Source organism: Plectrocnemia conspersa, unplaced genomic scaffold (genome assembly GCF_051122295.1).
Source record: "Plectrocnemia conspersa isolate PC_06_02 unplaced genomic scaffold, ASM5112229v1 ptg000008l, whole genome shotgun sequence".
In the NCBI taxonomy this organism is placed as follows: Eukaryota; Metazoa; Arthropoda; class Insecta; order Trichoptera; family Polycentropodidae; genus Plectrocnemia; species Plectrocnemia conspersa.
The window spans coordinates 18,639,007-18,663,159 of record NW_028277172.1 but is presented as its reverse complement, the minus strand read 5'-3'; the positions used below and the strand labels follow the sequence as shown (position 1 = coordinate 18,663,159).

At 32.5% G+C, this 24,153-nt stretch overlaps 2 protein-coding genes across 3 annotated transcripts in view; both read left to right on the top strand.

Moving 5' to 3' along the window:
- The window catches only part of LOC148233271 (arginine kinase), a 45,029-nt gene extending 25,145 nt beyond the window's left edge, over positions 1-19,884 (top strand). The window contains exons 1-3 of one of the 2 annotated variants that reach the window (XM_088189154.1): positions 11,728-11,772; positions 18,294-18,475; positions 18,558-19,884. In XM_088189154.1, the coding sequence (XP_088045280.1) occupies positions 18,310-18,475; positions 18,558-19,459 (1,068 nt within the window). In that variant the 5' untranslated portion in view covers positions 11,728-11,772; positions 18,294-18,309 and the 3' untranslated portion in view covers positions 19,460-19,884. Of the gene's footprint in view, positions 1-11,727; positions 11,773-18,293; positions 18,476-18,557 lie in introns of those variants that run through there. The other variant, XM_088189155.1, reaches the window with a different exon arrangement.
- A 2,638-nt stretch (positions 19,885-22,522) lies between these two features.
- On the top strand, positions 22,523-23,155 carry Chrac-16 (chromatin accessibility complex protein 1). The gene is made up of 2 exons (XM_088189152.1): positions 22,523-22,662; positions 22,817-23,155. The coding sequence occupies exons 1-2, from the start codon at positions 22,546-22,548 to the stop codon at positions 23,096-23,098; spliced, it is 399 nt and encodes a 132-aa protein (XP_088045278.1). The 5' UTR covers positions 22,523-22,545; the 3' UTR covers positions 23,099-23,155.
- The last annotated feature ends 998 nt before the right edge of the window (positions 23,156-24,153 follow it).

Sequence of the window (24,153 nt, the reverse complement as noted above, 5' to 3'; positions counted from 1 at the left end):
AAAATAATATCCTAATATTTTGGATTTTGGAGATTGGTAAATAAGATTAATTATTTATATGTATCAAATGCCGTGCTGTAATTTTGCTACCACGAAATTTTGTAGTATTGAAAATAGACTGCAATAAAAAAATATAATGCTATCAAGACAGAAAAAAAATAATGAAACGTATAGGAATATCTTATTTCTTGAACTTTAGCGTTGTGCATACAAAATCTCCATCTCTGCTCAAATGTTCTAATAAGTATTTCTGATAAAAACTCCTTTGTTTAAACACCAGTGACTTAAAGTCTTTTTGTGAAAACTCTGAAACGTCCAGGTAAACAGCATATATTTTTTTATGCGGTACTTCAGATCAATTACCATAGCTCACATATGTCGATTTCTTGACTTAGGATACAAGAAAGATCACCCAAACTCTCACAAATAGAATTACATCTACAAAAGCAGCCGCTTCCCTCTTCACGTCAACCCGATATTCAAATGCAAACAAGGCATTGGGACTATCAATTATATAGAATAATATCTATGACTACAACAAATTGTTGTACAATATTAATAATTTAAAATAAACTAACTTTCCATTATATAAAAATGAAAATCGATTTTAATTCTTATATTCTTGGCTAAAATGTTGTACATTGTTGTTAACAACAAGAATATGAAAAATAAAACTTATCTATAGATGTCTGCAATTCACTGCAGTGTATTTGTTCACCTGTCTTATAAAAAATTGAAAGTTGCTTGCTCAAATGTAGTTGTTTAAATTGAGTCATCTAAGTATTTGAAAATATAAAACCCATAAGTTTTTTTGCTCAATTGCAGTGCGATCTAATAAATTAATATCTATTGAGCTACCAAAAATCAATAACAAATCATCTCTTATTCTTCTCAGATGAACTAACATTTTATATTTCATGTAAACTCGTCAAGAGTTGACCACAAACACAAGACTGTTTGAACCGTTTTTAGATGGATATTACTGATTTTTAACCACTAAATCTTTCGAGGTGGATCTCGAAAAAAAATCAAGTTTATTTTGCCCACAACAATGGTTATGTCTTCCTTTTTCTGTGATGCAAATAATAAATTTCTCATTGATTAAACATGAGCTAAGAAAGACAGTAAACAACTGTTTTTGGAGGCTTAAGGAATTTCAGTCCTGGATGGGATAAAAAGCACTGTAACATCGCTGAATCTAGAGTATGTTGAATATTTTTTTAATGACTCACTTATTAGTAATCGCTCAATCCTTAAAATATTTTTTTATATTAATTATTATACTTTTTGTGCCACCCTGTATCGATTGTATATTGTATATTCCTCAATACATATTATCGCTCAGACCCGTGAGGCAGCTCGTTGCTATTTAAAGCTTGTACGAATCTCAGAGTCACTGTCGGCAGGGGCTCGACCTCAAATGCACCACCGTTGGTACACACTGTCATTGCCAAAAGTAGCTATCACATACGCAATCAAAAGAATAAACCCGACTAATCAAATCCAAACAATTAAGCTTTTACGACTTTCGTTCAGTGCCAAAGGGACTCTATCTCGCGACCCTGATCAAAATACCCATCAAGGCGAACATCATAATTTTCTACAACAATGACACTCCAATGTCTTTCTTAAATCTAGGATTAGTATTCGATTGCTTTTTTAGCCATGACATTGAGTCTCTCAAGACTTGATTGTTTCTCATCAAAGGTAATCGTGACGTTCGTCACACTCAATTTGTATTTATTGACCATTAGCGTCGAACCATTTGGGATTCGATTACCTACTTTAAATTAATTTTCTAGGCAATTTTTAGCACTGGTGTCGCACACCCATAACGTTCCTTCAACTGCTTCATGGGTAGTAATCAACTTGAATTATTCCGATTCTTTCCCGTCAATTGAGACTTGTTAAGCACATAACCGGCGATGCTTGTTTCGAAAAGTTTTAACTGCAACTCCAAACTCGTGAGCACATGACTCATGAGACATCACGTGATTAACTACCATACCGTATATTTTTTATAACAGGCATTCCTATGAGTCTATACGAATAAAAATGCGTACGTGACTTGAACGAATCAACAGGTAAAATAGTTCAAAATTCAGGTAGAAAAATGATCAAATACATCAGGGTTTGATTGTCCCATGATCACATTATGTTTAACCGAGCATTTTTATGCTAAGGTCACACTTTTTTAGATTTGTCATTGAGTATAATAATTGCAATGCTCTGATCACACAAAAAATATGCAAGTAATCAGTTGTTCATACGATAGAATAGTGCAAAATACATAACATTATGTGAACGAAAATTAACGTGTATACTTGCACGTAAGTAAAAATAGATGGTAAAAGAAAGCAGCTGATTTTAAGACGCGTGTTCATGAATAAATCCTAGGTCAAAGTCAAGTACGAGATAATTAGCACAGATATTGACAGTGGTCTGTCAACGCTCATTTTTTTTCTAAAAACATATTTTTATGAAAGGAACTGATGACATCGTTAGGTCAATGACGTTTTTATATTTATTTTTGATACTCAATAATATCACCATGCTTGTTTAATTTAACTGATAATAAATAATTTGAGTCAAATGTACATATATATTTATGGTTTGTTTACAAAATTGTTACATAATAAAAAAATATCAGCTTTGAATTAAAACATAAAACATGTATTTTATATCTGACTTTCAATACACATTTTATGATATGTACATACATATATGTAAATACACTTACATTAAAAAGTGTATTTACATATACATACATATGTATAATTTCATTCATACTTCTGTCTGTAATTTATGACTATTTTTAACACATTTTTTATTTTATTTCATAATAATGACCAGTGGTCTAAGTCGCTGACTGAAAGACCAGGATTTAAATCCCATATAGGCCTTCGTGTTTTTAATTTCAATCATGTCTGGAAGATTAGATTAAATGATTATTATATAATTGTAATTCCGATAGATTACCACAGATCAGGATTTTATAGATTTCGCTAATCTCACGGATGAATATCGTGATAAATAAATTAGAATCGAGCTATTTCGACAATAATAATATATAATAATTATGAGGTGCAATAATAATTTATAATTAATAATAAATATGTCACTTATTTCAGTCTGGTGTTTGATTGTGTTTACATGGTTGTAACACATTATATTAAAAATATATTTTTTAAGCCCCATAAAGTAACATTCTTATTAATGTTCGATTCGAGAATTTATTCCTAAATACTTTTTATTTTTGCCAGATGAATATCGAAAATTAGACGTCTTAAAGTTTAAAGCAGAAAGTTATAATAATATTAAGGAATATCGAGAAATACTTTATAATCAAATACATACAAGTTACTGGTTTATAGCTTTTTCTAGTAAACAGAATTTAAATACTTCTATAGCAAGATTTTCATTGTGTTTTTTTAATGACTATGACAGTATTCTTTAAATGTAATTAAAAATCTACTATGATGTTATATAGAGACGTTTATTTTTAATGACTTATGTAATAAAATCTTATTTATTACTCGACGCAACACTGTTGAGATTACAAATATGTAGTTGCATAAAACACATCACAACTTACAAGTGGCACTGTATGTATAACTTCCTGATAGTGCTGCAAAAAATACGCTTCCTCCTATGTGCATATTATTAATTATGCTCTCGTCTTCTTCTCAAGTGAAAAATTGTCCTCCTGACAGACCCCATCCTACATCTAGATTTTCTTAATCTCATACAATCGTCACGCTTCGTTCTGCCAACGTTATCTATGTGTAAAAAAGTGTTATCGGCGAGAATAGAGATGCAAATCCGTACTAATTCACCGAGAAGCGGATATTTTTGCTCTTCGATGGCAGCGAGCCAATGGAGTCTTCCTATTGGTCTTCATCTTTCCCTCTGTTACGCACTACGAGTTACATAACGAAAATATATAATTTAATTTGAATACTCTTCTTTTTTGCGGTGTTGTCTTCTGTTTTGTGAGACTTTTGGCAGGAGAGCTGACGAGGAAGCCGACTAGCTAGCTTCGATACGTGAAAAACAATATCAAAGGCACGTGCCAAGAGCGAGCAATTTTTAACAAAAATGAAAATTTATTATAGCAATTAGTATTTAAATTGTTTGAGAGTGTTGCTATGCATTAGATCGCAATGAAAAAATGTATGAAAAAAAATTAAGAGAGCATGAGTGGGAATTTCCTGTGAGAAAAATCTATGCTTAACAATAATAGCTTCAGAAAACATTTTTTTTTTTATAAAAAATATTAATCTGACAAATAAATCCAGGTAAATTATCATTAGGCATTTAAAAGTACTAATACAGAATTTGCTCACCCTACTGATTTTAAACAAGATAATTAAATTTATTGTCAAAATCCTTGACATGTATGTACAAGATATTTGAGATAAAAAATTGTATATTTTCTTCATATTTAAAAAAAAAAAGTTGTTAATTGTATTATGTAAAATATATAATTGAAGCAACAAACACATCTTTGCATGTGTTGATTTTTTCAATTAACAATATTTGCATACATATTAAATATTCATTAAAAATATGTTTCTTTACATTGTTCAATATAAACTACGGTATTAATTTAAATATTATTTATATACAATATAAAGATAAGCAGACTTATCATTTTAGTTTTTTTCTACAGACTATTTCATATATATTATTAAATAGTCTGTAGAGATTATGATATTTAAAATGGTTGTGTAAAAGTCGAATCAAGTATATGCTTTTACAAAAATCACATTCTATTGTATTATGAATTTAAGTGTGTATGTAAACAAATATTTTTGTATTGTCAGAGATTTACTGACCATTTGTTAAAAAGTTGTTGCCCATATTTTAATATTATTACTGACTAATTTAATTTTTTGTAAAATATAGTATACTTGTATTTATTTTATTTTTAAATTTTTGTAGACGCTTTGACTTTGAGTGATTTAATATCTGCGTACTTTTTCTGAAGAACCGTCTTTTTGACTATATATGTAAAATTAATACTGTATTTAGTAACTATTATATACTTACAGACTATTTACATAATGAAACAAAATTAGCTCTGCAATAGCATAGCACAACTTCATGAACCTCCTTTAATAGAGAGAAAAACCATCATCAATGAATACATTCTATTAATATAAAGCAAAAACAGGCAGAAGGTCCTAAAGTTACTAAATATGAAGAACTAATAAGCATAAACTGTAACCAATAAAAATAATATATGTGTGTATGTGAACAATTGCTTTTTGTGGAGGGTCTGATAATAATTAATTTATATCCTCTAAGATACTATTAAAACTGGTTCGTTGTTACAAGCTTATTTTTTATGATGCTTAAATCCTTTCCATTGGCAGTAACATTCCTCACAAATGGATCCCGAATCGCCAACCAATCGATCAACAACGCTCTGAAAAATGATTACGTTGACAATATTAACATGACAAATGCGAAGAATCCGTGTTTACCGGTGTTGTCCTAGTCACCATTGTGTACTAGTCGCGGATGAGCGATTCAATTATGCGACCGATGGATCGTGCAAATGGCGGGCGGAACCGGATGTCGGATTGTTCCCGCCAAACCCCGCGCGTAATGGCCGTCGGGTACGCAAATGAGGGCCGCGCCTCGGCCCTACAGACTTTTCAGATATCCGATATCACAATTTATTATGCGGATATCTCTGAAACGATTAAAGCCGCATTGCTTTATCCGGCGCTACGGAATGTTACGGCCTTTGACTGTTATCACAAAACATATTAAATAAATGTTTTATAGAAGTTATAGTCTTGAACAGGAGCATAAAACTAAACTTCAGGAAACATTAGATAATTAAGGCTAACCATTAATTTATCAAATATGACCGGTGTGATCTAATCGATTTAATAAATTCTACAACTGGTTCAGATTATGCCTTGGAAATGCTTAAAAGCACAATCCTTTGGAAACGGTAGAGATCAATTTATGATCAGAAATTCGGATTTTAATGATTAGTAGTATTCTTTATTTACCCAGTAATCTGTTTGATATATAGTTTTATTGTAAAATACAGATGTAATACAGGTGTCAGTATCGGGCGGCAGTGTCGAATGCGGAAGAGTCCTTGGAGAAATTCTTGCTGTGGGCGCAAATGTCTTCTCAAAAAAGCTTGAACGATTACGGAAAATTATTATTTACACCAATGACCATAATGGCAAACTTCGCCTTTAATGTCCATTCCTTCTAATGAAGCATGAGTATGGCTCCCGGGTGACCCTTTATAAGACAAATCATTGCGATCAGTTCCAGATTACGTTAAAAGATAAATAAATATAGCAACTATTGATTAAGCTACACAATGAAAATCATAGAACATTGTAAAAGTAGTAAACAAATTCCCCCCACCTCCCCACCCCTTAAATGACGTCCCTGTACATGGATCCTAATGTTTTTTCGTTGACTATCGTATCTGGAAGATCGGAATTTGTGATTATTATATTATATATTATATTTCTGATAGATCATCACAGATTCATTTTTCCTAGATTTTCCTAATCTCACACTGAATATCGTAATTAATGTAGAAAATAAAATCGAGCTTGTTCGTGCATAGTGACATACTAATTGTAAGCTGTAATATTAGCTTATAATTTAATAAATAGCTGTCACCAATTTACAGACTTGTGCCTCGCTACTTATTTAGTAGGTAGTTATTGATTATATTTACCCAGTTGTAGAATTTTTTATATTTTCTTTGAGGGATAACCCAAGAATTTCTGGTTTAGAATCAGTGACGTATTTAATTTAGATTCATAGTATTTAATTAAATTACATGCATTTTTCTGTCTAAATTGAAGGGGGAGGCAAATCCCCCCCCCCCCCAAATAACGTTTTTGCTATTTAAATAAAACTAAATATATTAATAGTACCAACAGAGGGCTAATTGATAACAATTGTATACGGCCATAAATGGCACACACTACCGTTATAATATTTTTTTCATTTCTAGCCTTATATGCTTTTTCGTAAATATGTTTCTTGTTAATTCACACATACAATGCATGGTACAAATGAGTGAATATTATTAAATCTATACATAGATATGTATATAGACTTCCTTTAGAAGATAATGTTATTTTAGCTGAATGGTTACTGTTGTTTCTAAACGGAAACAGTAGCAGTTCTTCAACTGTGTTATTTTTACGCATTAGTAAATATGTATATATTTATTTAATATACAATGTTATTTACGTTACAAAAATTCAAGATAAGACTTAGTCTAATAATAAACTTAAGAAATTATTTTATTTTGCTCTAACAAGAAACCTAGCCTAAAGCACATATCGCAAAAAAAGTATTATTCTTATTATTAATTCTAAGGATTATGATAAAATATATCTTATATATTTCATTCGACAAAATGTGTTCCACCAGCTCTCATGATTTCAATTTATTTATGTTTACTACCACAAAAGCTATCCCAATTTTTTTTCTTATTTTCAAAGGTTCAAAATACAAAGCTTCACTAATTTTTATTTAATTCTTGTCCATTTTTCCTTGAGTTTTTACAGATCACTGAATACAATAGTATAAATTGGTGGGCGACTGGTTTAAAAACTTTTTCCCCTTTATGCTATAGTATACCTACGTTATCCGCCAATTCATACGGGTACCCATATAAAATCTTCTAATTATAAGAATGAGAATTCAACCTAAATATCATATGTTAATGTCATATCACTATAATGTGTTCTTTTGACTCCTACGATAATATGTAACCAGATTACTACATAGCAACAAATTATTTATCAAATTCGCTTTGAAAATTGCATTCATTTTAATAAATCTTGATACACTGAACCACCCACGTTTCAATTTAACATTGGAAACTACCAGATATCCTCAAACAATAATTCAACACCATAGAACATTGCATTGACTTCAATAAACGAATCATGCAAAATTACAAAGGACCATAAAACGCTTTAGATTCACAACATATGCTGCTGTATCGCTATGGATAATTGACAAGCACATTTTGCGATCGTTACAAGAAACCATTAAAACAGCGCACATGTGAAACACTATATGGTCTTCGGTGTATTCTGCGCTGTAAGCGAGTAAGGTTTCTAAATATGAGCTCTATTAATACAGGGAAATATGAAAAGTGTCACCGCACTCTAGCATTTCAACGCTCATTGGTTCCCAATCTTAAAACTGTGGTTGTTTGGATGAAGTTTTGAGGCATTAATTGAATATAGTTGCAATATAGAGCATATCAAAAAAAATTCAATCGGTTGGATATTAAAAAAGATGTAGACTTTTTAATAAAAGTTTTTTTTAATTCTTCCTGTGCTTTCAGTTGGAATAATAAAGAACCCTTTTGCTCGGCACATCTCTCCAGTACATCATTGTGAGTCTATATATAGCTTGTGAGCATTTGTCGATCGAACCGGTTCTGCGAACTTCAATAACAGTTGCTACCCGTACACTCTATGCTTCGTTACCTAAAATATGATTGATCACAACCCCATTCAATGGAGCTAGTTGATTTTCAAGCGCGATAACACTATTCCCACAGTTTAGCAAGCGTAAGAGTTTCCTTTTTTGCATGCGGTAGAAGTCGACTGCTCTGACTCCGACTCTTCGAGTCGATGACCCGTCTGGTGAAAAGTTCAAGGACAGAATCGCACTCCGCCTGCAACTTCGCATTCCGCTTTCGTCCACGTGGGTCGGAAGGCGGTATTTCAGTACTCGCATGCCACATACAAGGTTAGGATTGTACTGTATTGGTAAGAATGATAGACCCCCGGTGAGTCAACAATAATTGCTCTGAGCAAAACCTGATTTGCGAGATCAACTGTAGACTGGTCTGGCAGACAAGTGAGTGTAAGTAGGCGATGTATGAATCACTCTCGTATTGTAATTAAACCGGTGCTTCTAAATCGGATGTATCTTAAAAAACAGGAAATATCAATCCACAGAACTGGAACACGGTTTCTATGAATCTATTATATAATACATATCTATATTGGCATAGACTGCTTCAAATGCTTCGAATTCAGCAAACTTGTTTTCTTTTCATTTTTGCACACATGTCATACTCATATTGTATTTCTTTAAACATAAAATTAAATAACATGAATTCGTCTTGTTTATCACAACTGTAAAGCATCTTCTTAGCTTTTTTATTGATTGTTTTAAGTGTTAATTGGCTAATGCTTGGGTCAGTTATTTTTTAAATCGTCATCGTAAACCCAAGCTTGCCATCTCTTTCAAAATTATAAATAATGATGAAATGGATAACTCTCGAACTGACTGTGTTAACGCAAAAAGAGTAGTCAGCTTGATCCGCCATTTTGTTTAAAAACGGTGCCTATTCAAAATCGGCATTAAACTTGCTTTAAAAATAGCTCTCAGTTGAGTTTCTTAGTCAGTTTGATCCGCCATATTGTTTCAAAATGGCGGATACTTAAAAAATACCGTTCAAAACGCCTAAAAAAATATATAACAGTTACATTATTTTTAAAACAGTTAGATTGTTAGATTTATGTAGATTTACAAATGAAAAATTAATCTATTTATAAAAATTAAATGTAAAATAAATAAAAGAGAGTCAATATTTTGTAAAGGGGAGCAACTCTAAAATTACACTAGCAACACTGAGGTCAAGTAACAGCATCAGCGCTTAAATATAAACAGTTTAATTACTAGAATGTGTATTTATTATATATTTAATATTTAAAAGTTGAACTTAGTAAAATAAAAAACATTAAATTTATCGAGAAAATGTCTACTTATTTGACATATAATAATTTATTAAGTATAAGACTACCACACTTTTTACACAATCTCAAATTTCAGGCTTAAAATTAACTAGTTAAACACTTTTATGTGGAATACTTTGAACTCAGCTCCGTTAATTAAAATTTAAAAATTTCAACATGTATCAATTTTCCAGAAATATTAATGTTAATTTCTGTATATACATATTTATGTATACTTTGCGAGATAAATATAGAACGATATTTATTTATATAATAAAATTAGAAAAGTCCTCCTTAGACCAAAAATTATTATCTGGTCCCGTTTTTTAATCATGTAAAAATGTCGGGGTTCTTGTTTATATTTAGTTCGAATACTATTTTTAAATCGAAAGTCGAAGGATATTTTTAAAGAAGTCAAGACTTCTCATATGTTATTATATTGATTAATGATTTACTATTTCTTGTATAACATATATGATAGATGACTGGTACTAATTGATAAGATTTTCTCATAAAAATTCCTAATTTTATACGTATAAGATATTCTTTATATGAATTGTACACTATTTTACAATGTAATTTGTTATTTACTCCCAATTATTAAAAAAAAGACACACCTTATCGCAAAACACCTGAAATCGTGCGTGTGACCGACAACGATAAGGCAACTATTTTTCTTTCTTTTTCACTGCACATCCGAAAATTTGTAGCGATTATATAACACAAGAGTCGCGTGACTCGTTCGCCATTACCAGCGTTTGAGTTATGGCTCTTCTATTCGAACGTATGAAAGTGTTTAGTTTTTTCGTTCGAGCCGGCAACGCGGCTTAACGATTTTATAATAAGCCATTTTGGTTCTTTTACGATAACGGCGAGTTGAATTATGAAAAATTATGGTCGTTGTACGACAATTTGTTGACGTTATTTATATATGACATGCTAAAATATTTCGTTAATATGATCGGCGTGTTGCTTTTGAAACACGCTTATTAATAAAGTTCCTCCTCTGAGGAGGACAGTCTTTCTCTTGGGGATCTCCATTTTATTTAAGAGGATCTTAAATAAATTGTATGGTATTCAACCTCTTCATATAAATATACTACTATGGGAACTCAAGTGAATTATGGTAATTGAGATATTTATTTTTATTCAGTTCGTGCGGTACCCGTTACACAAGTTTTTTATTTTCCTAGCTGTTCAAAACTGTATGATTACTAACGCTTAACTAAATTTCCATGCACATGATAATCAAACTTAAATTTAAAGAAGCAGGAACCGCAATTATAATTTCAGCGACCATTTATCGACTATATTTTGTGTTATCGTAATAAAATGTGATTAGATTTATTAAACTAGTATAATCGCGAATTATCAGCTCTCGGTATTTTTTATCACTTATATGAAACCGTAAAAGATTATTGATAATGAAATGCAAAAGGTTATTTTATAGAAATAATAATATTAATATGAACGCAATATGGGGATTTAAATTTTTAGCTGAATGGGAAATATATATAAATATGAATTAACTGTTTTATTACTTTTTCTATATTCTAGAAATAGCGTAAAAATGTGATTAAGACTTATTAATTTAAAAATAAAGGGGTGAAACATTGTTTATTTTTTATTACAGGGAGGGGTAAAATAATTAAAAATGTTTGTTTCTTTGCTCAAATATTATAGCGTTAAGGCCAACCGGATAAGGCGACGTGGCGGAAGTGCGTGGAAGGGGTTGCGATCTGTCAAACTTCAGCGGATCGATGTTTTTTTCTAATTCGGCATATGGATGTGTGATTTTTTTCTGCGGCATCGAGATCAGAGTCGAGGGTGCCGTAGGATAAATTTATCTCCGGGCTGACGAAATGGCGACCGCGGGGGTACTTCGACGCGGCGCGGGGACGTGGTGGGGACGCGCATGCGCGCAGCTCGCGGGAACGACTCGCCGGCCGGCGCTGCTAAGCTCATTCCACTGTCCGGCTTTGACTGGGAACCACGTCCTCGGCTGCAGGTACGAGCCAAAAACTTTTGCAACTTTGCGACGATCGCGAAACGCCGCCTTCCCGCATTTCGACTTTCGCCGGAAGCGAACTTTTTCCATACTTTTCGACTTTTTCCGAATCGAAAGATGGACGGTTGTCGGTTATATAACGCGGCGGCGACTTTTTCGTCAAATTAACGCGGACCGTTATGAAACGGACACGACATCGAGCGCGCGCGCTAAGGCGAACTTCAATTGAATCGAAATGTGTAACTTTTCATTCATAAACGCAGACATGCATTAACCGCCATCTTGATTTTTGAATGCAGCGTTGCATCTTTGAAAGGAGTTGTTGCCACATCGAAATATTCTAAACAAATATTCACATCGTGACTTTTTTTTTAATTATTCACATATATACAAAAATTTGACCGGAAACGCCGCAATTCGTTACGGGTACACTAAATCGCAAAACAATCAATTATATTGCTGTGTATCACTCGAAAACCATTTTATTCCGAAATTTTATGTACGCAATCTGTGACGCATCTCGACTCGGCGGCCTTGGCATTGATCTTTTTAACACTAGCAACACCTGTTTTCTTCTTCCATTTACAATATATTTATCACCCCCTAATTAATTTAATTTACGTTTCCGCTTTCGACAATTAAAAAATTAATGATTTTTTTCAACATTCTCGAAAGTTCTAGTCGTGTTTGGTACATTTGAATAATTGTTAAATTGTTCCGTCTCCCCCTTTTTATAATAAAGAGATTAATTATACAAGTTGGGATACGAGCAATTGAAGACGCGACAATTGAAATAAATGTTGATTTGCTGCAACACAAGCGAAGGTCAAAATTGAGTTGCGCAACATATTACATACAAGTATGCAGGGGCGGATCCAGAAAATTTTCAAATCATTTATTTTACATAAATTAAAATATAATTTACTGTAAAATCTTTTTAAATCAATTTGCCGCATAGCGGAACTAATTTATTTAGTGTTTATTTAAAATTAAATTTTCCATTAAGAAAATGAAATTTTTTATCATAAATTACTATTTTCTTTAAAATATTTAGCAGAACAGTACGTTTTTAGCATATCCTTAGGTTCAAGATAATGTAAATAGGTGAAATCATTGTAACGTTAACATAACATTTAAACTGCAGTTATATCTAGCTAGTTGTTGATATTTACATGATATGTAGTCTTCGCAATGACATTGCTATGATCTGTAAATGTAAATCTAATTTCTATTTTAATTTATTCATAAGGTCAATAATATGATACATTTATTTACTAAAATAGTACATGATAATTATAATTAACTGTTTTCGTTACTGTTTATGAGGATATTTATGAGATATCCAAGATATTAATATTTTTATTTGATTCCAAATGATCATACACTATGGTAAAATTATGCTTTAGTCCTAAATATCTTGCAATATCCTTAGCTCCAAATACATGGAGAAAAAAATCTAGTACTCAAATCATATATTTAAATAAGTAGATTTACAAATTTTATTTTTAATTATTCTATGAACATTCTAAGCTAATAACTCGTACATATAATTGATATTTGAAACAAAATTTAATCGATAATGTGAAATTTGAGAACTTGCAGCTGCTATTGTGGCTTTTAACGCTCCAATTTCACTTTGCATTGTGTTGCTAATTTGATACGAGACCCCCTTCGCTCATGATCAATAAAAATATCTAGTTTCAAAAAAAACAGTATTTGAGTCAAATTATATTTTTTTGAACTATATACTATTTGGGTTTGAGTCGAATAATTTGACTCAAACCCAAATAGATATTGTAAGAAAGAAAAATATGAATATCTCTTTTTACATGAAAGTTTTTAATATATTTTTTAATATGCCTCTCGTAGAAATAAAATCTGATTCAATATCTTATTTTATATGCACTGTAAAAATATCGACTATTATAATCCGCTTAGATTCTAACTGTATTACGACTTACTCATCGTTATCAGTATATTGATTAGGTAGTAATATAACACTTGAGCTATCTATAATATTGTTATTTTACTAAAAAAAAATCACTCTCACTCTTACAAAAAATTGCCATACATTAAATACTATTTTTTCATTGTAGATTCTTATTAGCAATTTAATGAACCATAGACAAGCTCTCGTTTGATTTAGCTAACAAACTAAACCTTAACTTTTTATTTTCACTACTCTTTTTATTACGTTTGACTTGCTCCAAACTTCGGCGTAGGTTAGATTCAAACTCTGTCTCGGAACTGTCCCTGTGTTTTGTTTTAATTCAAGGAATTTGCAGAACTCGAAAGTTTCATTAAATTTTTATAGCCTCTTTATCTCATATCAAGCTTCTGGATAAGCTTTGTTCGAATACCTCACTCTATATACACTTTTCAAAGAAAGAACCTTTATAATATTTTTGCTTGCGATGCCTGTGACTAGTAACATGACCAAGTCAATATTTGGCAAACTTGATTCCCGCAACGATTTATAAATGTATGTTTATAATAATGGTACACAAAAGAATATGTTTACTCAGTGACGCAGCTAGCGTTTGTGCCGCCGGGGTCGATCCTTAACTTTGCCCACCCCCATTCCCATACAATATAATACAACATCTGACCTTATCAGGCATTTCATTATTTCAGCACGAGCTCGACTCGAATAAACAATGGGCAACATCTTATATAACTTCCACTTTTATTTTTAATTTTCGAGCCGAAAAATTTTTTTTACTAGCGGCGACATTTTATGACCGGCCAGGTCATAAAATTAGCTTTTATTGATCTCACATATTCAACTGAGCTATTAGCTATTCGTAAATATATACATTTTTAGCGCATTAGTCTTAAGAACCGTACTACACGAACGGTCCTTCCATCGCGAAAATGCCGCCCCCAAGCAAGTACCACCCAGGGCGGTCCGCCCGCTCCCCCTATTGCGAACTTTTTCAATATTTATTCGGGCCGCGATTTTGACATCCTAATTTATAGGCTAGATCGCGATCGACCGATTAGTATGATACACATCAAATCTAATTTTGAAAAAATTTTGAAATGACTCGAGGTTAAATTATTCCATAAACTAGAATATGATTTATTAATTATATTTATATAAAGCAACATTGTATAATATATACATATATGGCAATTTCGCCCCTAGTAAATCGCCATCAATAAATTCAATAGCAAGTCGCCCGCCGGGAGTAAAAGTTTGGCCACATGTGGGCTATATCAGGGCTACCCAATCTTTTAGTAATGGCGATCTACTATATAAAAAATCATCATGATCTACCAATATGCAAGGTGTAAAAGTTCACAAATAAAGAATGCTTATTATACATTTCAGTAGATAAAACTAACGATTTAAATTATAATCATATAAAAAATATAGAAGCATAGTTAATACTACATTATATAAAATAGATAAATTAGATTATACGATGAAAGAAATAATCGTAAACATTAGTCGATATGTTCATCACTCAAATAATAATGTCAAAAAATATGGATTCAGCCAAATATGTAGAGGCAAAGCAAGAAATTAATTTTTGTACCGCATTTGTAAGGATATTACAATAAAATAAATACAATCTTTGTATTTTAAATATATATCATTGTGAAGTTTGATTATTTCCAATTCAAGTCCACTCTGATTTGCTTTAAATATTGTAAAGATTTGATATTCTTTGTTGATATTTTTCTGAATGGAATCTTTTCAAATCTCGCCTTAAATTACTTTTCAATATTTTTAATTTCGAGGATCTTTATATCAGGATATAATTAACTTTTAAATCTTCAATTTTTGCTTTGCGTATTTATTGGATATTCTGTTTCATATTTCGAATGCATTGTGTGAAAATGTTTTTCTCTAAAATATTTTTTTTGCCACAGTTGATTTGTATATTAAGCAACAGCATTTATCCTAAGTCATTAAAAAATATTCATGTTCCTATTCTTTGTGGTAATGATATATATTATTTTTTTAAATATTTTTGTTAAATATTAAATTCAATAATAATTAGAGAGGTCTCTTAACCCTTTCACAGCGGCTGTATAAGTATATAATCAATATCCGTGCGCAATTTTTTTTAGACATAACACAACATAAAAAAAATATTGAAGATATTTAAACATCTTACATTTTAGTATAACTTTTGTAATTAATGTATGTACGTACACGCTAACTCGAATATTGCATTTTTACGCACACTAAAACAATATAAAGAGTAATTATATCGATAAGGATAGCTATCATATTTTCAGAACATATTGTAATATTGAAGTGCAGACAAACCATGGAGCAATATGCGAGACGCGACGTCTGTCTGTACTTTTCCGCTTTTTTCCTCTGAGAGTTAAGCTGACTTAGTTTTTATTTTGTACCTAACCTAATAAAATTTTTGAAACTATGATAAGTTAATTCGTGTATGCTAGGTTTGGGTTTGAACAGCAAATGAACGTTTTTCAATGGTCAAATTGGGTTTCATAGACATTTTAGAGCAGCATATTCTCGCAATTATCAGTTAAATATATATATAATATATTTTCGATAGTATAAATATTAATATTTACTGGTGAAAATGTATTAGGACTTCACTAGTGAAAATATAACTTTACAGAAAAATACACATTCGCTGTAACATTTTATTTCGCATGTAAATAAATAATGATAAGTATGTAAATGTATATATTACTACGTATATAAAAATCATTTAATTTTATTATCACCTGCCGGATAAATTATATTTTCACTGGTGAATATATATTCATATATCTACCAGTAAAAATGTATTCCAATATGAGTTCAATGAAATGACATATTTAAAAAAATATTTTAGAGATAGATTCGAACATTTTTTTTTAGATTTTCTTTAGAGGTTTTTTACACGAGAATTTCTGGTTTAGAATCATGGACATTATTGCGAATATTTACTGGGGAGAGGGGTGGGCCATAATATTTCATTAAATGATATACATCAGATGTTTTTAGTTTTTATTTTAAGAATAGAGCAAAGATCATGCCGCTTTCGACCTGTAGATCGCGATCAATTTGTTCTAAAACTTAAGGATAGGTATTAAGAAAATGCGATCGACGAAACGAATGCGCAGTTTTTCATGCCTTCAGACTTATTAGCATAAAATTCCGACTCGCATACTAATCCCCCCGAACACGCAAACTGAGTTCGTTCAAACACCCTTCGAATTCTCAGATTTTGACCGATAGCCACTTGCCTCTAAAGAACCCCCCCCCCCCTTCACTTGCTTCACAATCACCCTATCTTATCTCCTTTCTCGATAATGCACCTCGAGACAGATAAAAGCCGGTTATAAGGCGTACTGTTTGCAAAATCGGAATCAGTCCATTCGAACTTTCCCGCTAAGGATCCGGGCCGGGCGCACACCCCCCGTTCGCGAATCCGGGGGCTGGAGTGAGCCTGCGTGCGATCGATCGGTCGGGGGTGCGTGCACATCCTGCCCCGACCCCTAAAAGCCGGCGCCGGCACCGCCCCCAAACTCTGTCTGTCCGAGAGTGTCCCGGAAGACTGCTGGAGCTCCAACTCCGCGACGGAACGCACAATTTCGGCACAAACAACACCCACCTGTGTTCATGTAGTGTGCGCGGCTTTGGTAGTATTTTTTTTACGCCGACCGCTGCTTAGACTAGTCTTTTGTACCGGCATTTTTCACGTATACCTATTGATAATGGGCGGGTGCGCCTCCAAAGAGAAACAGTGCAAAACGATCGAGGCGGCAGCTGCCGCCGCCGACGGTGCAACCGATGAAGGGTGTGTATCTGACTCCTATGTATATCTCGCTAGGTGAGCCCCGGGGCCTCATGTACTATTTCTTTATCATTTTATTTGCCAGCCAATCAATCAATCAATCTATATTTGATGGACGTTGCTGATCTGATCTGATGGATGACACTTGTGAGTGATGGAAGGCGTAAATCTCTTTGTATCGAAAAAATTCTCATTGCGCGGCTTGATTTGATTTTTTAAATTATAATTTTAATTCATTTTTCTTTGTCTTGATAATTTTCTATCTGCCCCACCCTGCCTTATAATACATAAAAATTGCCTTTAAATATTTTTTTTAATTAAAAATAAATACGACCAATACGTCCCTTTTAATCGCCTTTTATCATTTTAATTCTTAAAAGTCACTATTCGTTCATTTTTGCTGGAAATTTGTCAGTATTGGTATTAATTTTTAATTGTTGTGATAATAGCATATTAGTAGAGGTCCAGGCTCATAACGTTTATAACCAAAAAATATTTTTGTATATGTTAATTTTGTCAAGTTAAGAAAATTTGTCTCAATTTCTATTCTCCATTGGTTTGGCCTTGCAAACGAAATTCCAACACCAAGTATATTCATAAAAATTGGAGTTCGCCTTGTTGCTTCCTGTCTGCAATTCGAGGATCATCCTCCGCGCGTATTTTTTTAGTTCTAGCAATTTAGAGCTGTGTTATATATTTTAAATTATTTTATATTACGTTTAATTAATATTCATCTCATTATTTTTTCAGAAATAAATCAAACGCAATGGTTGACGCTGCAGTCATTGAAAAACTGGAAACCGGCTATGCCAAGCTGGTTGCCTCTGACTCCAAGTCATTGCTGAAGAAATACCTCACCAAGGATATCTTCGAAAATCTTAAGAACAAGAAGACATCTTTCGGTTCCACCCTCCTCGATGTCATCCAATCTGGTGAGCTTTCTTTTTTTTTATAAAATAATTCATACAACAAAAACTGTACGATAATAATATTATTCTCATTATATAATTTCAGGTCTTGAAAACCACGATTCCGGCGTAGGCATCTATGCCCCGGATGCGGAGTCTTACACCGTCTTCGCTGAACTTTTCGACCCCATCATCGAAGACTACCATACGGGATTCAAGAAGACCGACAAGCACCCCCCAAAGAACTGGGGTGACTTGGACACCATGGGAAATCTCGACCCGGCAGGTGAATACATCAACTCCACCCGCGTCCGTTGCGGTCGCTCCATGGAAGGATACCCCTTCAACCCCTGCTTGACTGAGGAGCAGTACAAGGAGATGGAATCCAAGGTTTCCGCTACCCTCTCCGGACTCGAGGGAGAACTCAAGGGCAACTTCTACCCACTCACCGGTATGTCCAAGGAGGTCCAGCAGCAACTCATCGACGACCACTTCCTCTTCAAGGAGGGAGATCGCTTCTTGCAAGCCGCCAACGCTTGCAGGTACTGGCCGTCCGGTCGCGGCATCTACCACAACGACGCCAAGACCTTCTTGGTGTGGTGCAACGAGGAAGATCATTTGCGTCTCATCTCCATGCAGATGGGCGGCGACTTGGGACAAGTGTACCGCCGTCTCGTATCGGCCGTCAACGACATCGAGAAGCGCGTTCCCTTCTCCCACAACGATAGGTTAGGCTTCCTCACCTTCTGCCCGTCCAACTTGGGCACGACTGTTCGCGCCTCCGTGCACATCAAGCTGCCTAAGCTTGCCGCCAACAAGGCCAAGTTGGAAGAGTGCGCCGGAAAGTACAACCTCCAAGTTCGCGGAACCAGGGGCGAGCACACCGAAGCCGAGGGCGGTGTCTACGACATCTCCAACAAGAGGCGCATGGGACTCACCGAGTACGATGCCGTCAAGGAGATGCACGACGGTATCGCCGAGCTCATCAAGATGGAAAAGTCCATGTAAATTCAAATACTCAAAATCTGAAATCGTAACTCGTTCCTTTTATTTTTCAATCTACATTAACAACTATATATTACAGAGCAGTATTTGTAAAAGTCTTATTATTTTTAATAATAAATCGTTATAAAATATATTTTGTTAAATTAGCGAGCATTTAAAACAAATTCTTTTAAAAAGATAGCCAAATTAGCTTTAACGGCTTGCTTTGTCGTATTGGTTTTTAAATAATGAACGCCGACGACTTATATGTGTATATTTTTGCTAGAGGATCGAGCATTCTAGTCTACTCGTCTTCTGTGAGGACAGTTACAAAAACTGCACAATTATTGATTTTCGACTAATATTTGAAGGTTTCATGTTATCTGTTACCAACGTTAAATTTTCGGTATTTCAAATGCATAAAGAGAAATAAAACACCTGAAAATTTACATCCGCTTTTTATTAATAAATCCTTACACATATGTACATACATACATATAGTATATCGGTAAAGTTACAGATGAATTTTAGTTTCAATATACTTCAACAGATGTCATTGAATGGAACAAAATAATTTCGCATGCTGCTAATTGCTACATAAAGAGGGGAGGAGAACTCACTAATTTACCATATATAAATTAGTACCTATAACTAGTTATATTTGTGATCGCAAATAATTTGAAACCCTAAGTTTGCACCATTAGTCTACGTTTTCTTTTCTTTCATTTGCAAAAATGTATAACTTTTTATAAAGTAACGATTTCACTATTCTTTGGGTGTTTGTTAACAGTAGTCGTATCAATGATGCTTTTTAGTAGTGGGATATTTTCAACCTTTAATCAACAATGGCAGATATAAATTTCAATTCGGTCAATATGTGACAATAGCACATAAAAACTTCTGTAATGCAATGGATGATGCCATTAAATTTAGAAAGTGTCAAATGTGGTTCTAAAAATTTCGTTCCGGTAATTTTGACATTGAGTACCTGTGTAAAGTCCTTAGAGGTGTTAGTGAAGAATTAGGGCTGCCACCAAAGCAGGTCCGAAGCAGAAGCTAGCACAAAAGCTCAACATGTCGCCTATATCAATTCACAGACATTTAAAGTTAGGAAAGGTGTTAATTTGCAGAATATGTGTGAATATACTTATAAATTGTCTGAGGAAAACCTTGTGCAGCAAATCTCAATATGGCGATAATTAATGATTCTATTGTTGAATATAAAGATTTATTTTTAGTCAAATTGTTATTGTATATGAAAAGTGGTCATTTACTTTAACACGCGACGTAAAAGGTAGTAGTTAAACGCCAACTACAACCCCAATAGGATAATGTCATGCATTTGGTGGGATATGAATGGCATAATTCATTATGAGTTATTGGATTATAGGCAGACAATGACGACAGACACATAGTGTGCTCAGCTAATTTGTTTAAAAGGGACTCAGATCATAAAAAAACCATCCCTTATAAATTGAATAAGGGTAATTTTACACCAAGAAAGCACTCGCCCTCGTGTATCTTAAGAACTCATTTCTCACCCACCGTATACTTCAGACATTGCTTCAAACATGTATTTAGATCCCTGCAACAGTTTTAATGTGGAAACAAATATTTTACAAATACAGATATAAAAAAACTACATTAAATAATTTTTTTGCTTCCAAAAATACATTATTTTTCGAATCAGATATGAAAAAATCGATTAACATGTGGAGAATATATAATTTAGTAAATAACTTGAAAACGCAGACATTTGGAACAATCTGATACATGTTAATTAATTTAAATATGACATTTACAAAATGATCTGTATGATAGAATAATTTATAACAAAAATATGTTTTAGTTTGGTTGAAAACGGATTGATAGGTTATTTAGTGTATTTTTATCTTTAAGATACATATTTTTAATGAAAAATATATACTTATTTTATACTACAGCTAAATTTTGTATGATTTGTCATATAATGATCAAAAATTAAATAGAAAAAGATTATAATTAGTTAAACATATTGAAAGGCATGCATAAAATAACCTAAAATATTCTAATTTATTATTAATAAATTTATCTCATATCTAACATTCATAAACAACCACATTTTTTTTCTTCTGAAGTATTTTTTGATAAAAACAAATACATTATTGCAAGAGAATGTTAACTATGTTGGTAATCATATAGAGATACAATTAATAAATAAAAACATAAATCCGCAGAAAACTTTTTTTGTCCAAGATAATTGCACCAACCCATGTGCGAGTCTTTTCTATACTTATACCATTGGCGTTTGTGAAATGCGAACGCAGGATAAACCTATTTATTATAAAACATATTGAAAAAACGAAATAAAGGCTTAACAATTGATCATGGTGTTTCGCTGGTCCTTCGAAACCCGATAAGACGGTTTTCCCGATTTGTATTCAAGGTATGTATTAAAGATCGAAGTGTGAATCCCTAAAAAGTTTTACTGCATGTCGATACATAAATTGACTGATGATTTTTTCCCTTGAAATTAAAAATATCTTCAAAATAAAATCTGAAAGTGAACCCACAGTTTTTCTCTTTTCTGTAAAATTATAAAGTTAAACGTTTGACGTCTGGTCACCTTACCAAACTTATCATGTGTACAATGAACACACGTGTTCATTTAATGTAATTATTTAAAAAATTGTTTTTAATGTTATTAAAAAGTAAAATTGTCAACTTCTTAGTATTACCTAATTAATTAATATGATTTATAAATATTATAAAAAGTGTACCAAATCAAAAAATTATCCAGGCGCGATTCTAGGGGAATTTGTTACCAGATACAATTAAGCAATTAGTACTATTTTTGCAAACAAAGTGAATTGATAATAATAAAAAGGAAAAATATTGACAGTTGCTGCATATAATTAATAATACATTTATATTTTGCTGTGAAAAAAACATTTAATAAGTTATTAATTAGAATAAACATTTTTTTATAACCATTTACATTATAAAAATCATTTTAATTTAATTAAATAAATATTTTTTTAATTATTCACGAAGGTGAGAATTCGCCAACGCGCAAATCAAATAAACATTTTTCTATATGGCAATATTGTTTAGTGGCAGTTGACAGCACAATGACGTCTCGCGGCAAATTGCAATTACCGATTTCTAGAGTGAAAACTATAATGAAGAGCTCACCTGACGTCGACATAGTCGGACAAGAACCTCTGGTTCTTGTTACAAAAGTCACGGTAATTCACAATTAGGATGTTTAAATCCTCTTTCATACAATTAATTCCCATATACAAAATTCAAATTGTGTGAATGAAATTTGAATTAAATGTAGTTAATAGTGTTGTTTTGTGTAAAGAAAAAGTGTGTATATTTAGTTTGTGGTTGTTACAGGAGCTCTTCATAGCCGATTTAGCCAAACGGGCCTTCGATAACAGTTCAAACTCTATGTTAGACTACAAACACATAGCCAATTTGGTACAAGATGACGACACTTTGGATTTCTTAAGAGAAATAATGCCCTGCAAAATCACAGTTGGAGAATTTAAGCGGTTGATGTCCAAGAAGGCTGAAAAAAGAAGTGATTCAGATAGCGAGGAGAGCGAAAGTAGCAGCATCGATGAAGAAGAAGAAGAAGATGAGAGTGAAGAAGAACAAAATGAATCTAAGGATTGATTGTTTTATATACTTTAATGTAATCTTCATACTACATTATAAGCGTTTATATTTTTATATTGAGTTTTATTATAATATATTATACCTATATCATTTTCATTAAAAACATTTACTACGAGGAAAAAGTCCAATGCTATAACGACTAAGCTATCCCGGCAACTATTATGAGGAAAAGTCAGCAAGTCAGTTACTAATTGAGATAGAAATAAAACGAATAAAAATATTGTTATAAAACAACGTAAGCCCCTTTCTGAAAACTGACGGCGTTGAATTATTTTGGCTCCTTTCAGATTCAAGTTGCAACTTCCTTACTTTCTCATTGCTGTCAGAAAAGTGCTTCCTCAGAAGATGTTTAGGTGAGTTAAACAAATGGAAATCGTTATAAGTATGGTCGAAACTATATTAAGGATGGTTCACTTCAAAGACTTCACACTTGAACTTAGCCTAATGGCAGATATTCTGATTCAGAAAAAGCTCTTGAGGCCTACTTGCGATGATGGTACTTGGATCGGTGGTACAACAATGAAACATACGGGTTGTATCAGGAGCAGGGTTTGCAATACCGCTAATATAGATACCAGTAATACTGGTATTGGGTAAAAATCGACCTTCAATACTACGCGTATTAAAAAATGCAGTACTGAAAAAAAAATCTTTTTTTAAATCTTATTGTTAATTATTTGTTGAAAATGCTATTAATATGGCTTAGAACTATGAAAACGACAGTGCTCATATTGCTTGAAAGGGGAAGCGGAGAATAAAATGATGTTTATTGTAAGGGACTAACTTAAGAAGTGTTATCGGTAGGATATAAAAGTTAAATAATATTATGCAGTATTTACGTATTTTTCATTCTACAATATTCACATAAACATTTATAACATAAATTTAATTAGCGTTTGACATGAGTATAAGTAAATAAATATAGAAGAGATGAATCTTTCGAATGTAAATATTATTGAGATATTCTAAAATAAACATTAAATGTGTAATAATAAAAATTAAAATATATAAATAAATCACATTTTAGAAAAAAAATATGTTGCATTTTAAAC